General features: G+C 37.3%; 1 protein-coding gene across 6 annotated transcripts in view; it reads left to right on the top strand.

The window, feature by feature from the left end:
* Nucleotides 1-15,801, top strand: part of EPHA7 (EPH receptor A7) — a 176,481-nt gene that overhangs the window by 61,423 nt on the left and 99,257 nt on the right. For all 6 annotated transcript variants that reach the window (XM_075498397.1, XM_075498395.1, XM_075498393.1 and 3 more), the window contains 2 exons: nucleotides 5,173-5,328; nucleotides 6,209-6,544. In XM_075498397.1, the coding sequence (XP_075354512.1) occupies nucleotides 5,173-5,328; nucleotides 6,209-6,544 (492 nt within the window). The remainder of the gene's footprint in view (nucleotides 1-5,172; nucleotides 5,329-6,208; nucleotides 6,545-15,801) is intronic.

Genomic DNA, 15,801 nt, shown 5'->3' with positions numbered 1-15,801 from the left:
ATTGTAGTACCAAATAATTTTCTTGATTAATATGTCACTACCCTACAACTGTTTACTCTTTCTCCTTTGGTTAAATAAATACTGGCTGTTGCACATGTCACTCATAGCCCTTGCCATATTTCCATCATCCCTCCCAGTTTAAGTTTCTTAGCTCTCCTAGAAGCAAAATGAATCTCCACAGTGTTTATAGTGAAAAGGTTACATAAAAATGAACAGTACTTAACATGTCTCTTTTTTCCTTTTTCCTGTCCCACAAGTGGGACTCCAGACTGCTGTTTGCTGCTCTCTACATCTGCCTTCATTCCCCCTTCCAGAATTTCTTGGGTTTTTTTTTTTATAAATATGAAAAGAAAAATATACGTTATTTGATCTCTACCAGACCACTAAGGCATGTGATAAGCTCACAGCAGAGAAGCTGCTATTTTTCTACATAAGCTGCAGTCAACACCTCTAGTTATGACAGCTAATGCCTTGTTGTGCCACAGATGTGGCATCATAGTTCTTAGTAGTGTCTGTTAATTCCTCAGTATTTACTTGCGGCTTTGCAATATTCCATTATTTACAGTATTTGTATAGGCCCTTAAATGATACCAAAAACATTGGCTCAAACTGTTTGCAATTGCACTGACTGCAGAGGCATATGCTAAACCTGTATTCGAGCGAGCACCATGCACTGACGCTGCAACCTTGCCCAGCTGTGTACCAGACCCTACTGTCATGATACGTCCTTGTTACGACTGAGTGCTGCTGCATGTACAAGAAGAAACCAACTTAGTCCAAGCCAAGAAAGACGGCTAGCGTCATCTTCAGCGGGGTCTTTCATTTGTATACAGACAGAATAGTGTATGTCTTTATCTAGGGCTTCCAGGCAAGGAAGTTTAAATATGAAACAACAATGCCCTGCTCAGTTTCAAACTGCAGCTCCACGGTGTAAGGAAACTCTCATCCGAGGGCCGTTCACATAATCTTTGTATTTCATGGTGGAACTGTGCCAGCTTCCCAACAAGAGAAACCTCTTTGCTTCACAGAGGAGGTGGGAAGGTTTTCTCTGAGGACCAGCCATGGCTATTGAAGACAAGTAAACAAATCCAAGGTGCTGAGTAGCCCTGGGGGCATCACTGGTGGTCAGTCCCTAATAGAGGCTAAGATATTAAGCAAAGGATTGTGCCTTGGCTGAAGCATAGCTTTCTTCTATATTTATTGTTGATTTTGTACTATGTGGGGAAAGAATTAGTAACTAATTTTTGTGTTATTTGAAGACTGATTTAGATTAGGCTGGTAGGTGTTGTTCTGTGTCTTTGTGCTGTCGGTAAAGTTGACTGCTCTTGGTTTGAAAGTTGACTGCTTTTTCTGGAACGTATAAGACTTTGGAGCAGCTGTTTGAACAAAATGGGAGCTTCATCTGGGAAGAGCTGTTCTATTAAATTAGCAGCTGTAAATGACACACCACAGTGAATGGAAGTAAATTTATTTTGTGCTGGCTTTCTTCCCTCCCTCCCCCCCTCCGCGCCCATCTTTTCCAGTACCCCAGAAGCCCTTCAGTAGCAGAAGTATTCCTGGATCTTAACTTGCTTGAGGAAGATCAAATGAGTTCACATTTTACTCAGATCAACAATAATGAGGATTACGGCTACAACATCAAGAGTGCTGCCTCGCCAGTTATACCCTCCCGCATGTCTCCCATTGCTTGATTTCTGTACCCTCATTTACAATATAGGTTCCCCTTATAGGGAAGAAGTGCTGCCGATGAGTGCTCTCCTGCACTAATGAATTGAAATATTAAAATGGATGTGATCAAATGCAATTTGAGTTGCCTCAAGCTTTGCCATGAGACACTTTTGTGGAACAGTACCTGTATTTATCACCTTTAGATTTGCATGTACAGAGCTCCAAGTAATGTTTGACCAATGTGGTTTTCTTTACAATTAGTATTTTTTTAATGTTGCTTATGGAAGTAGTGGCAGTGGGGATTTTATACCACCTGTCCCTGTGATCTTAAAAATATTACATGAAGAACTAAACTGGATCAAAATAGGTGGATTTAAAATAGTGTAGAACAAAACAATGTATTTAAATTACTTGTAACATAAAAAAATTCACTATGGCCATTTGGCAAGATAGGACAAAAGGGGGGAAAAAAAGGAGTAAAAAAAATATTTTTGAATGGTTCTTTCCCATCTGTGATCTGTAATAGCTCACTGGCAAGTTATCACACCTTCATAAGTGGTTCATGCAACATCCTGTCTTGGTAGAGTTTTCAGCTGTAAGTTTCTTGGCAAGGACAATGATATATGTTAAAAACAGATAAAGATTCATAGCTCCCCAATTTGTGAGCAATAGAAGTATTCCACTGCTAGGCTGAAAAAACAAATTTTTGTGACAAATTTAAATTTATGAAGAAAAATGGGAAAATAATTTAGTTGTATTCCTCCAATGAGTACTTTTAATTATGATGTGTACCCCTGCGTACCCTCCTTTCTAAAGAATTACAAAGTTTTTAAAAATCTTTTTTAAAAGCACTCTTTTCATACTGTTAAAAATTTCAATGCTGGAATATTCTGCCCCTTATATTTATGGGGTGTATAAGTTGAAGGGATGGTTATTAAATGTCATCACAAGCCTCTTATTGGAAAAAAAGCTAATGGAATTGTAGCATGGTACAAGTGCCTGAACCTGCCGCCTGTGATATGCTGTGTGGGAGAATAAATGGCTCTCCGTCATGTAAACTAGTCACAGACATTCAGATCCTTTGAACTCTAATAAGAAATGCACACTTACTTTAAATAGTAAGTGACTAAGCATATAAATGTCTTGATCAAGTCATCAGAAAAAAATGAAAAAGGGTTTTCTGTTTACGTTTTGTTATTTCTGTCTGAAATCTCTATTTTACCCTCTGCGTCTTTGCTTTGTAATGTTCCCTGCTGAGAAGGACAGACTGGAAACACAGTAGGGATCTTTGCCTTTTAAGTTGCTCTTTGCTTTGCAAGAGGGCTGCGTGCTGGAAGACCCAGTGTATTTGTCCAGTGTTTTGCTCCGTATGAGAGGAACATGACTATTTAAGAAAGGCAGGAAACTATTATTTGGTAATTTTAGCTGCATTTCAATTGCGAGTACTGAAAGAGCAGACAGAAGTTTAAATATATGTCTTAAGGTACGTGCATACAAATCAGTTCAGCTTTTGTGCTCTTTTTCTTTGATGAGGAAATTCTGAAACAATCTTGAATGAAGGTGTAAAAGGATAATTCTGAGTTAAATTTGCCACAACTATGAATTCATGGGTCATGTTTATCTAAAGAGTTTCTCCAAAATTCTTCCTGTCTTCTTTTCTAAATAGCATATATAACAGCTACTGTGGTAGAATCAAACTATAGCATGTTTTACAAGCAGGGCTAGATTTTCTTCTAATGCAAACTTGTGCCCCTTTGTCAAAGTCAAAGGATGCATGCTTTGCATGCTAATTTTCTCTGCCAGGTAATTTAGCTTCCATCCACTGTTCTTTTCAGCATGACAAACTCTAAATGTTATGGCGATTTCTGTGCTTTAGGTATATTTTTCTTTTGAAAGTTAGTGTATTGCTAAAGAGTAACAGAGGGCCAGAATTTCCTATCATTTTATACTGGTATGATCCACTGTTGATTTACCTAATTTACCAACTTTAATCTATTGTTATCTGAAGTATTACCACCATTTTTTTCTCTCAGTTGCATACAATTCATCAGATTAATAAGAGTCATGTCACTGTACCTACGCTGAGTCCAGTCCAAAGGCTATTAAAGTCAGACACTCCTCACTGACTTCAGTGAGATTTGGATAAAGCTCATTGTTTCCATGCTCTTTCCATCACTGCAGTCCCAGACAACTGAAATAACTGTTCCAAATATCAGTGTCTTTGGATACTTTGCATTTCTGTTCTGAGAAAATATCCAAGCAAATATGAATATAACCAAAGTAAATTCTCTCTCTCTGAATTCAGAATGACTATTTAACTAGCTTTAATATTTTGATACCGAATACTAAGTTTCACCCGCTGTCCCTTTTCTTTGCATACAGGTGATGGCTTAAGAAGGTTAGACTGTTAGGGTTGGAAAAAAAAAGAATAAAATAGTGTGGTTGAAAAAGCCTCCGCTTTATTAGAAAGTTCTGGAGGACTTTTGTTTTCTGTTTTTCATGTTGACAGTGTTTGTAAGTTTGCCTATAACCTCAGTGCTGAAATGGAGTCTTAATCTGTTTCCAGTTTTAGCGTTGCCTGATCCCCCCTTCCTTCTTCCTCATCCCCTACAGTTCTCATAGTTTATCCATTCTGAAGCTGGCTGTCTAGGTTGCAGTTCTCTGCTTGTAAGAATCATTATAGGTGTGTTTTGTGGGTGTTTCTGCTTTGGGAACTATGGCAATGGCTGATAAAAGTATTTCTAAACATCAGTTTTGGAACACAGCACATTTTTTACTTCCATGGCTTCACAGCGGGCAAACCAAAGTATGAAATGATCTTATATGCATATTTCCAACTATCTACCTTTTAACTTTCCCTTTAAAGTTTTAGCAAATGCATTTCAGCCTGGTTGTCTGTCTCTGTGAAACTGGAAAAACCAATTGTGCAGCCTATGCTGTCTGCCCTCCTCCTCTTTCTGCTTGTTCCTACCAGCATCGTCTGTTCAACAAGTGTTCACGCCTCATTCTTTCCTCGGGATCAGGGTTAACCAGTGGGTTACAGCTTCTTTGGGTTTTTCAGATCAGGGAAGAGTGGCCTTTGCTCCATTAATTCCAAATCAACTATTTCAGATACCAGAAACACTTCAGTGGCCTTAAAGCGGAGCTTCTCCAGACTGTTTTTCCCTTGTTTAGGCCTATTGCAGGCATCCAGCTGTTTCACACCATTATTGTACTCTTCTTTGGTGAAAAACAGATGCTTGTTATATTTCTGTGGTCCTCTGTGTTAAAATATTGTGCTGCCAACTGCTGAGGTATTTGTAGTGCTTGAGCTCATAAAAATGCCACAAAATCATTATCAGCATCAACTGAAGAAAAAGAAATTGTGATTTCTTTTGGCTTGCACCAACATAACAGAATGGATAGTTTAGACGTTTACAGGAATGTGTACCTCGTGCAGAGACAGCAAAAAGATCAGAATAGTCCATGCAAATCTAAACCTTAATTTGTTTTGTTCTGCTTTAGCTTGTGGCCGTGGGTTCTACAAATCCTCCTCACAAGATCTGCAGTGCTCCCGCTGCCCTACTCACAGCTTCTCTGACAAGGAAGGATCTTCAAGATGCGATTGTGAAGACAGCTATTATAGAGCACCTTCTGATCCACCATATGTCGCATGCACAAGTGAGTCAGTCATGAATTTAATAGTAAAGGACGTTGCTTAACCAACCAGGTGCAGCCACTTGTAGCTAGGAGTTTTGCTTGGCTTTTCCTATATTTGAAAAGTACATTTACAACAGTAAATGAAATTGAAAGGCAGAGGGGAAAAAAAGTTGACAGTGAATATAGAATCAGCATAAATATAAATTTCATGTTTGCTTGATATAACATTGGGAAAAGTTGCACGTTGGGTAAGTGTGTAACTCATTGTAATGGATAGAATACAGGCATAGTTTTCCCATGGCTGTAAAATTGTTGTAGACAATGTGCTTTATGTGCTATAATACCAAAATGAATAACATGAAAAATGAAAAGTAACCTGTGCGGATCTGAGCTTTGATTGAACTGTAATTGGATCTGGCTTAACCTTCTAACTGCAAATAGACTAGCCTACACAGACTGGTGGTTCAAACAGTGGAAGTCTCCTAAATCCAAAGCAGCACCAAATATCTCTGTAAATCATATCAGAGCTGATAACGAAGGACTAGGTGCAGGTGGTGCAGTATGTTTAGAAGGGAAGAACAAATCCCGTACTTGGGAAAACTATAAAAGACAACCTTTAAGGTACATTAACCAATCCTTTTAATTGCACAGAAGAGGAAGGGCTAAAGTCAGTTGCAGTGAATATACAGACAATTGTTATTCTGATGCCTTAATGGAAAATAAATAAAGCTCTTGCCAAGTGAGTTCAAGGAAGCTTTTATGCAGCTTGTCATAAAAATAATGAAATGTTTATGTGAAGAAAACTGCTTCAACTATTTTCTGTCTCAGTAATTAAAATGCTAGCTACATGTCCCACCGTGGTTCTGTGCAATTACCCTGGACTTTTTTGTGTGTTATATAGGACCTCCCTCTGCACCACAGAACCTCATTTTCAATATCAACCAGACTACCGTGAGTTTAGAGTGGAGTCCTCCTGCTGACAACGGGGGAAGAAGTGATGTGACCTACCGCATTTTGTGCAAGAGGTGCAGCTGGGAGCAGGGCGAATGTGTTCCCTGTGGGAGTAACATTGGATATATGCCCCAGCAAACTGGATTAGTAGATAACTATGTCACTGTCATGGACCTGCTAGCTCATGCTAACTACACGTTTGAAGTTGAAGCTGTGAATGGGGTTTCTGACTTGAGTCGTTCCCAGAGGCTTTTTGCAGCTGTCAGTATTACCACTGGTCAAGCAGGTAAGTTTTCATCACTTATGAATCTCAACACGGTGAGACAGAGAAATTGGGAACATGCAAACTACAAATGCAGTAAATCAGGAGCATGTTTGGTGTGTTCTGGCTTATTAATCTTTTCACCTTGCCAACTAGTTAATTTGAGTTTATACTATTTCATGATAACCTGTCCTGTTTCTTGGCCTCGGGATTGTTTTCAGAAAGCATTCATGAAAGACTTAAAGAAGACATACCGCTTTATTATTAAATAGATTTTCTTAACTCTACGACTTTTTTTTCTTCTTACGTCATTGTAGGTCATTCCCTAGTATTTGAAGAAAAAAAAAGTAGATGTGACAGTCCTGTGCAGGCTTCCTTTCTGAATTTTTTAAACCCGTATGGGAGTCCTAGGTCACTGGAAGATGATTTGGATATCTGATGGTGTTTTCAGTGTTCATGTTTTCCCTCAGGATAATGTTTCTAATTTATCTTATATTTCCAGATATTTGATTATGAGATTCAGTGAGAATGTGATGATTATTCTTTGTTTCTTCTGCTTATCATAATCTGACAGGTGAAATGTCAAGGAAAATAAAATCAAACTAGCATATCACCCCAGGGGAAAAAAGGGCTTTAGTTGTCTGCATGCTGAGTGAAAAAAAAAAATTCTCTGATTTAGGTTTCTGAAATGATGAGTTGCTTGTTGATAAAAATTATAGGCCTCTGAATCTACAATAGTGCACTGTGAGCTTTAAGAGGGGATAGTAAAACCAACCTTTTATGCATTGAACAAAAGATCTTAAACTGAACATTAATTGCAAGATCTGGCTTCTGAAAAAATGCCTTAAAAGAAAATATGAAGTGGATAAGTGATGCTTGCTGTAAGAACAGCTAACCAATGTTTTAAAGGATACTTCATACTTACATCTTGGAGGAAATTTTAATGAATGTGATCAAGCTATTCTTTTTTAGTGCAGTAGAAATGATCTCCTACAGTAATGCTTTGAACTGAGGACAAACTCACTGTACAGGGGCAATGAACAAATAGGAAAAACTGTAGTTATTTTGTACTTTAAAGACGGTCATCTCAAAAAAAAAAAAGGACAAGAAATTTACTTCAGAACCTTCCCTCCCTCCCCCCAAATGGTTTATATAGTTGTTAAAGTTAGGCTGGAATATTTATGGGATATTTAATTTCCCCATAGTGCTTTTCTGGATATCAAATGCACGTTTTATATTATTTTGGAAGCATCCCTGTGACTGAAAGGATTGGTCTCTGTGCTCATTCAGTTCTTGGAGTTTATGATGAGATTTTGAGCATAGAGAACTTACCCTGAAACTATTTTTGCACCACAGATTGTATTATTTTGGCACCTTGATTTTTCATCTTTAAAATAATTCTCTATAATTCTTCAAATGTGTACAGGTGGACAGTGTTCTGCTCTCTGTAGATGTCTGTACAGAACTACCACATGAAGAAGGGGGTCTGGACTTTTTCCTATTTAGCTAAATCAAATTAGCTTTACTTTATGTGCTTTGATGGTTCAGTGGCACACAGGGTACAGAAAGAGACAGTGCAATTTGGTGGCTAGTATCACATCTCAGGAAGATGAAAAAGCCTTAATCAGAAGTTTGCTGTGTTACCACCAAGATAATTCATTACAGTTAATTCTTTTGTGTTCTCATAGTCATAGATTTATAGGGTTTTTCAGGCCAGAAGACATAATATGGTTATCTCATGTTATCTTATAAGTAACACAAGCTATATGATTTTATTAAATGATCCTCATATCAAGCCCAGAGATGTTAGTGAAACTGTAGCTTACATATATATTAGAGACAACATCTAGATTTTACCTAGTGATTTCAAGTAATGGAAAAACCTTCACCCTCCTAGATAAGTTTTGTAAGAGCATGCAGCAGAAAGCAGGAGACCTGAATCTGTTCCTTCCCTGCTTCCAGTTTGCTGTGGGATTATGCACAGGTGAGCATTTCCCAGTGCTACAGAATCTGACACTGTCACTGTTGAGAGAAAAAGTACTTGTACAACTGAAGCTTTGTCTGTTTAGCACTTCTGAATATCAGGATTTAAAGGCTTCCAGTTGGGCATCTAAAAGGAATACACAGAGGAAACAGATTTTGGGGAAAAAAAAAAAAAAAAAAAGGCTTTAAGCTCTCTTTGTTGCAGTTTTCTCTGTCTGTAAAATGAAGGTAACCCTTACCTTTCCTTACCAAGCTGTTCAAGATTTTCTGATTAAAAGTACCATAAATGCAGCATTTTTTTTCACCCAAATTACAAAATTCATGTTAAAGAAAATACAGTCTTTCAGAACAAATGGATGTACCAAAAGGAAAGACCTCTTTTACATTATTTTTGCAACAGCGTATTTTGGATCCCAATGCTGATTTCTTTGGTTTCTCAAGGAGGAAAATATTTTAGATGGAACAGATTGATGACTATAATTGAACAAAAAGAGACTGGTTGCTCAAAGGAGACTGTTATGCTTCTGTGCTCCTATTTTATTTTACCATGGAGAGAAAGAAAATGTTGGATTTATTTATAGCCAAGTAAACTAGGATTCATGCAGCTCTCATTTGTTACTGTGTGACTGTTCTATACTTTTGGCAAAAATCACTTTTTCTATGCCCATATTGCTTTTTATGTGTGTAAATGTGTCTAACTAAGCCTTCTTCGCATGTTGTTATGCTAGCACAATAGGTGGCTATATATAATTACTGGGTTCACCAGTTGCACAGAGGCTCGCAGTGAGATTTTCCCTTTGTAGTTTTGGTTTAATTGAATTGATCCTTTGTGGCCATATTCAAAAAATTCAAATCATTGTGTAATGATAACAGGAAATTATTGATAAAAGAATGGGGTTATGGAATATATTCAGTGTTTCTTCACCCACATATAACAAGCTTCTGATGAGACAAAGAGAGTATGTCACAGAAAAGAACCAGGTGGTTGATAAAAAACTATTTATATTTGTGGAAATAACAGAATAAAATGACTGCAAGTGGGTAGGTAGCATTTCACATTGCTCACATATATACATATGACACATTGCTATTCATTCCTTGTGTTAAAAAGACTTTGTGACTAGGCTATCAGTTGTCATATGGCATATTTTTTATGCTGCAGCCATGAACCATGAGGCTTTTTGTTTTGCTTTGTTTTGTTTTTTGACAAAAGCATGAAAGAACTGAGCTGGAATCAGAGGTAAAAGATTAAGTGCACTAAGTCCCCCAGGATTAAACCATCTTGTTTCATATCTTGCCTATCCAGCATCATATAAAGAATACAGGATGTCATCCCAGTATTGCAAGCTGATCTATGTGAACCCCTGCATCCTTGTAGAATTCAGATTTAAATGTGACTGAGCCCCAGTTACAATAGGTAAATGTACTGAAGAGCTGCAGCTGGCAAACAGCTGACAAATACTACGTTTGCAAGCTTATTGAATAGTTGCTTACCAAAGATAAAATTTACCACTTCCTGTCGTGGTTTAACCCCAGCCTACAACTAAGCACCACACAGCCGCTCGCTCACTCCCTCCCAGTGAGATGGGGGAGAGAATCAGAAGACTAAAAGTGAGAAAGCTCGTGGGTTGAGATCAAGACCATTTAATAGGTAAAGCAAAAGCCGCGCACGCAAGCAAAGCAAAACAAGGAATTAATTCACTCCTTCCCATGGGCAGGCAGGTGTTCAGCCATCTCCAGGAAAGCAGGGCTCCATCACACATAACAGTTACTTGGAAAGGCAAACACCATCACTCCGAACATCCCCCTCTTCCTTCTTCTTCCCCCAGCTTTACATGCTGAGCATGCTGCCATATGGTATGGAATGTCCCTTTGGCCAGCTGGGGTCAGCTGTCCCAGCCGTGTCCCCTCCCAACTCCTTGTGCACCCCCAGCCTACTCGCTGGTGGGGTGGGCTGAGAAGCAGCAAAGGCCTTAACTCTGTGTAAGCCCTGCTCAGCAGTAACGAAAACATCTCTGTATTATCAACACTGTTTACAGCACAAATCCAAAACATAGCCCCATAGTGGCTGCTGTGAATAAAATTAACTCTACCCCAGCCAAAACCAGCACACTTCCCTAATAAGATATTCAGCTTTTGGTGGCACTGGTAGTTCTTTTTGATCGATCAAATTCCTTTCCAAATTTTACTTTTTTTCCATGCAACACTCAAAAGGCTAATGGAGTCGGGTAGGTTTCACAGCAGATGAATATTTGTCGGATTTTGGCATTTATGCACTTTCAAACCCTTTAACAAGTATGTGTTTCAATAACAATTGTATAATTTTTCTGCTGACACTTTTGCAAAGATAGTGTGTTTTTAACATTATCTTTCCACATCCTTTCCTCTGGAATTTATCTGAATGGGCAATGGACTGGTATCTGATAAAGGCTGATATTCACCCAACCTAGCCTGACTTTGAGAAAATTTAAGATAGGCTGGATGAATCCCAACACTTATCAGGGTTTGAAAAATTTTAAGTATCTGTCCTGAGTCAGTTTGAGTTGTCTTTATAGTCACTGGAAAGAAGAAATCATATCCAAGAGGGCACACATCATGTCTTATTACCGTAACCAAACATGACAAACAAAAGTTAAAATGTAATGCCAATACCTGTTCCTAAATATACTCTCTGTTCTTATGCAGGGAGCACTTGCTAATGCTTGCTGCTTCTTCACAGCAAGAAAAAGGTGCCCCACAACACTCTTAGGTCATGCTGTCTTCAGATGCACTTAATGCTGACAACTTGAAGTGGTTAAAAAACCCTGATTCAGTTCCATAATCAAAGCTTACTTTTGAAAAACATTTTTAGCAACAAGTTATTTTGTATATGTTGATTTGCTTTTCCTTTTTTTTTACGTCTTAGAGTTCAATTTTCAGACCTTTTCCTACAAAAAACAGATCCCAAAATTCACAGTTAAAACAAAAAAACAAGCAGGGAACTGAATTTTTCAAAGTTGCATTATCCCAGCAACTTGAACAGAAAAAACATTACATGCTATAATAGCATGACTATTAATTAGCAGCAGTACTGTTGATTTACACGGCAAGAAGAAATGATTGAATGCATAAAGGAAACAAGCCATCCCTTATTTAAAGCTGTGTGATGGGTTCTGCCTTTCTTAGGTACTTCTGAAGTCTTTCTAAACAAGGGAGACACTTTGCATTCTCCCCTACTCTACATTCTCCTTTTGTTGTTGCTGCTCATAATTTTTGTCTTCTTTGCTTCTCTTCACGTTTTCCCCAGCTCTCAATTATCTCTACTCATTTTTTAAAGTCTCCTCTTTCATAGTCTCTGCACTATTGACCATCTATTTGTTTCCTGTTCCCTGTCAGTCTCACTTAAGCCTGACTTTTCTTCAGCAATGAGCTGTCCCCGAGCAGGGGCAGCAATCAAGAAGATTTATGCCTGTGGCTTTCCCAGTCGCTTTGACCTCACTGTTCTAGTTCTATTCTCACTTTTCGCCTTTCCCCAGATCATTTTGGTGTCTTCCCATTCTGCCACCAAGTTGTTTTAATCTACCTTCATCTATGCCTTCCATCTAATGTTCACTTCTAGTGATACATGACAGCTTATTACAAATAGTTTCAGTGTTCAACTTAACATTGCTTCTATGTTTTCCCATTTCAATGGACTTTCTTTATCTTCAGGTTTCTTTTGATATTTCCTGCTGGTGACTTTACTTTTTGAGCTATGCTTCATGTTCTGGCTTTCAACTGTAGATCAACTTTCCCATATTGATATGGCTACATCATCTGTATATATATTTAAAAACAATGCTTCATGTAAAAAGAATTCCCATTATAAAAATAATGTTTTTCTTTTCTTTTTACCAAACGTGTTCCACCTGTTGAGCTGGGAGAATTATTTTATATAAAAAGTCACTTTTCAAAACTAATATTCCCGAACCGCTTTCATTAAGCTGTGGTTTTTAGAAATATCTATGTTATGATGATTGTACTTTGGGTTACCATTTTACTTAGTTTATTTAATGGGAGCTACAAAGATGTTAGCGCTTATTCTTAATACTATTTCAGATATATTTTAATCTGTTTTAACTTTTTTCTAGACCAGTAGGCAGATAGCATAGTTCTGCAAGGGTTCTGCACTCCATAGCCACCAACTGAAAAGGATAAAACTAGAGTAGAAATTATTACATGTGGTAGTTATTATTCTTCCAGTTTTTTACATGTCTTTTCAGTACATTTAAACTGGGTTATTTCTGTGGAGCTAAGACTCCCTATTGATCTGCAATCACATTACCCTGGACTAATATCACAAATATTTTGACAGGAGGCGGTAACTGAATTTATGCCTGAATTAAACTGATGGATAAAAACTTGATAAGAATTCCAGTCTCTGTATAGCAAATACCACCAGATCAGGGAAAGCAGTTTGTTCACTCACTGATTGTATCAGGTCATATTAAATGTAGTGAAATCCACAAGGTTATAGAGATACTGTAGAATTGCTACGTTGGGGTGTTATTGTAAGATTGCTAAATGGTTTTTTTTTTTTTTAGGATTTTTACAAAGAAGGAATCATATATATAGGATATAATATGGTATGGCGTATATGATATTTGACAGTTTTGATAATATTTTATATACATATACAGAATGTGTGTATATATATATATAAATTTGAAATGACAAGCAATATGTTTTATAAGAAAACTACCACAGAATAGCCAATTGATAGTAATTAATTTTTTCTAATATTTAGTTCTAATTTGTTCTAATATTTTTCACTGAAAGATAAGAGAGAAAGCAAGAAAGCAGATGTTAGCTGTGTTGCTTAGGGTCTGATCCTGCACCGCTGAAGTCAATGGAAGTTTTGTCATTGACTTCAATAGGAGCAGGATTTGAACCTTATGCTCTATCAGAACACACAGGAACCAAAACAATGGGCACTCTGTCATCCTGAAAGGAAATTTTACCTTCATATCACATTTTTATTCTGACTGTAGCAGGTTTTTGCACATCAGTTTGTGGCTGAATGTCATTTGAACTTTTTTTTTTTTTTTTAGTATACTAAAAATATGATTTTTTTTTCCAAATGGGTATCAGAAATCTTGCTTGTTCAGCTTTACCATAAAAGCTGTTTAGAAATAGATGTAATCATTTTTGCTAAGAAACTAAATAAGTTTTTCCAGTAGAGATGATGTGAATTTTACAATATTTAGAAATAAAAATAGCAGGAAGCCACACTTTAGTGTAGCTACACAAAGACAAAGTAAAACTTCAGCTTCACAGAACCAAAACTCTGAATTATAAATGGTCAGATTAAGCTTCTCTGTATGTTAAATGTTTGGTAGCAACCTGCTAGGAAAAGCATGACAGCCACAGGGCTGTTAACTTTCCCGTGCACTGAGCTATTGAAATAGCAGGTTATGTCACCACAGTCAAATGTACACCACTAAAGCATAATTTCACCAGCTATGCAACAAATAACTATGTACTTGAGGAAGAAAATGAGTGATATAAAGTACAATTTAGCCAAAGAAAGGAGAGATTGGTTTGCTAATGTGACACAAAGGACTAGGAACTACTTTTTCTTCTAATGTTACAAACACGGGCCGAACATCTCCTCGATGTTTATGAGTTACACCAGTTGTCTTCTTAAAAGCAGTGATGAAAAACTAATCCTGACCTTGAAAAGAAAATATGTATGTTAACACCACATTTTCTATGACCAGTTCCAGAAAGGTTTGTAAAATAAAAGAGCTCCATTTGTGACAGCCGCTGGGTTGGTTTTTAGCCCCTCATAAATATGACTGGCTTCTTCTTTCACTTCATCCATAGTTAGATTATTTCTCATGGCCATAAGTCCTTTTGAACAGAGTAGAAACTAAACAGAACTCTTTGAGCTTTATTATACTCTTTGGGAACTCTTATACATAGTTCTGCAATGACCTGGCCAGCCTTAAGGACTTTCAAGATAACTGCAGTACAAAGACAAGAAATCACTTGATACATTTATACATGGTGATACAGTCTAGTGTAGCTAATTAACTCATGTGCAAAGAAAGAACAATTCCACAGACCTTTGATTTTGGCAGCAGAACTGCATCTCCAGATCTTCCTTTTTCTGCTTCCTGTGAACTGTAATATGGTAACTGGATGCAGGATCTAGATGAGTGCTGAACACCATCAGTAGGATCTCATGAACTCGATGTTATTTGTTTGGTATCTTGGACACACATATAATTCTCTTACCAAAATAATGCCACGATGATGATTATGAAATGTAGGCAAATATTTATCCAGAAACTTTAGAATTTCCATAGGAAATAATTTTAGGTGAAACACTGTCATGGCTATATGGAGACCTAAGAGTAAAAGAGAAATACGGTGGGGAAACTGACAGAAAGGCCTGTTCTGATTCTGTCATAAAATTTCTCAGTGATATCTTTCATTTGTTTGGCTGAGCTTCCTGTTTCTTATTTGTAGCTAATAACAACACATAGCTGGCCTCATAAAAGCACAAGGAAGATTTGGTTTTCAGTATTTACAAAACAGATTTGAACTCTTTCAATGAACAAAACTGTGAAATATTGATATTGGTAGGACCAAATAATACATAGTGTTTGAATTAATCTAGCCAAAACCCACTGTGCTAATGAGTTCTGAGATCTTACTTCCATACAGTGTAATTTATTATTAAGGTGTTTCATTTCTTTGTTATTTTGCCTACAAAGAACAAAATTCAAAGAAAAAGAGTATGATCATATTTGTAGCAAAAAAAGACATTAGAAGTTTTGTCCCTGAATTTCCTAATATTTGATGGTTTGTTTCAGACCTTTTGAAGAATTCAAGCACCATTGTCATTAGAACAGACAAACCCCTCTAAGTGCACAGATGCTTTTTCGAAGAGAAACGAGCATCACTGCTGAAAGGCACTTGCAAGTGCATAAGTGCCACCAAATGTGAAATCCTAATTGAGGTTGTATGCAGTAAATTAAAAAATTCTTTAACTGTAACATCTCTATAAAGTGAAGCATTTAATGACAGCATGGCATGGAGCCAGCCTACCGTAATGACTCCTGTGGAAATCTTTAAAAGAGAGAAGATAGCTTATACAGGAAGAGCTAAAGAAGTTTCTCCATTAAGCTTAAATGATAGAATAGCTAAACGTGCAATTTCTAGATGGGAGAGATTGCTCACACTGGTGCCTATTTAATAGGTGGAAGACTTGCATGGTGAGTCTATCACAGCTAGTGTAGTTGGTATGCCAAAAATGCACTGCAGGAAGGGAC

Source organism: Mycteria americana, chromosome 3, assembly GCF_035582795.1.
Source record: "Mycteria americana isolate JAX WOST 10 ecotype Jacksonville Zoo and Gardens chromosome 3, USCA_MyAme_1.0, whole genome shotgun sequence".
Lineage (NCBI taxonomy): Eukaryota > Metazoa > Chordata > Aves > Ciconiiformes > Ciconiidae > Mycteria > Mycteria americana.
The sequence above is the reverse complement of the archived record's forward strand: the minus strand, read 5'-3'. Positions and strand labels throughout refer to the sequence as shown.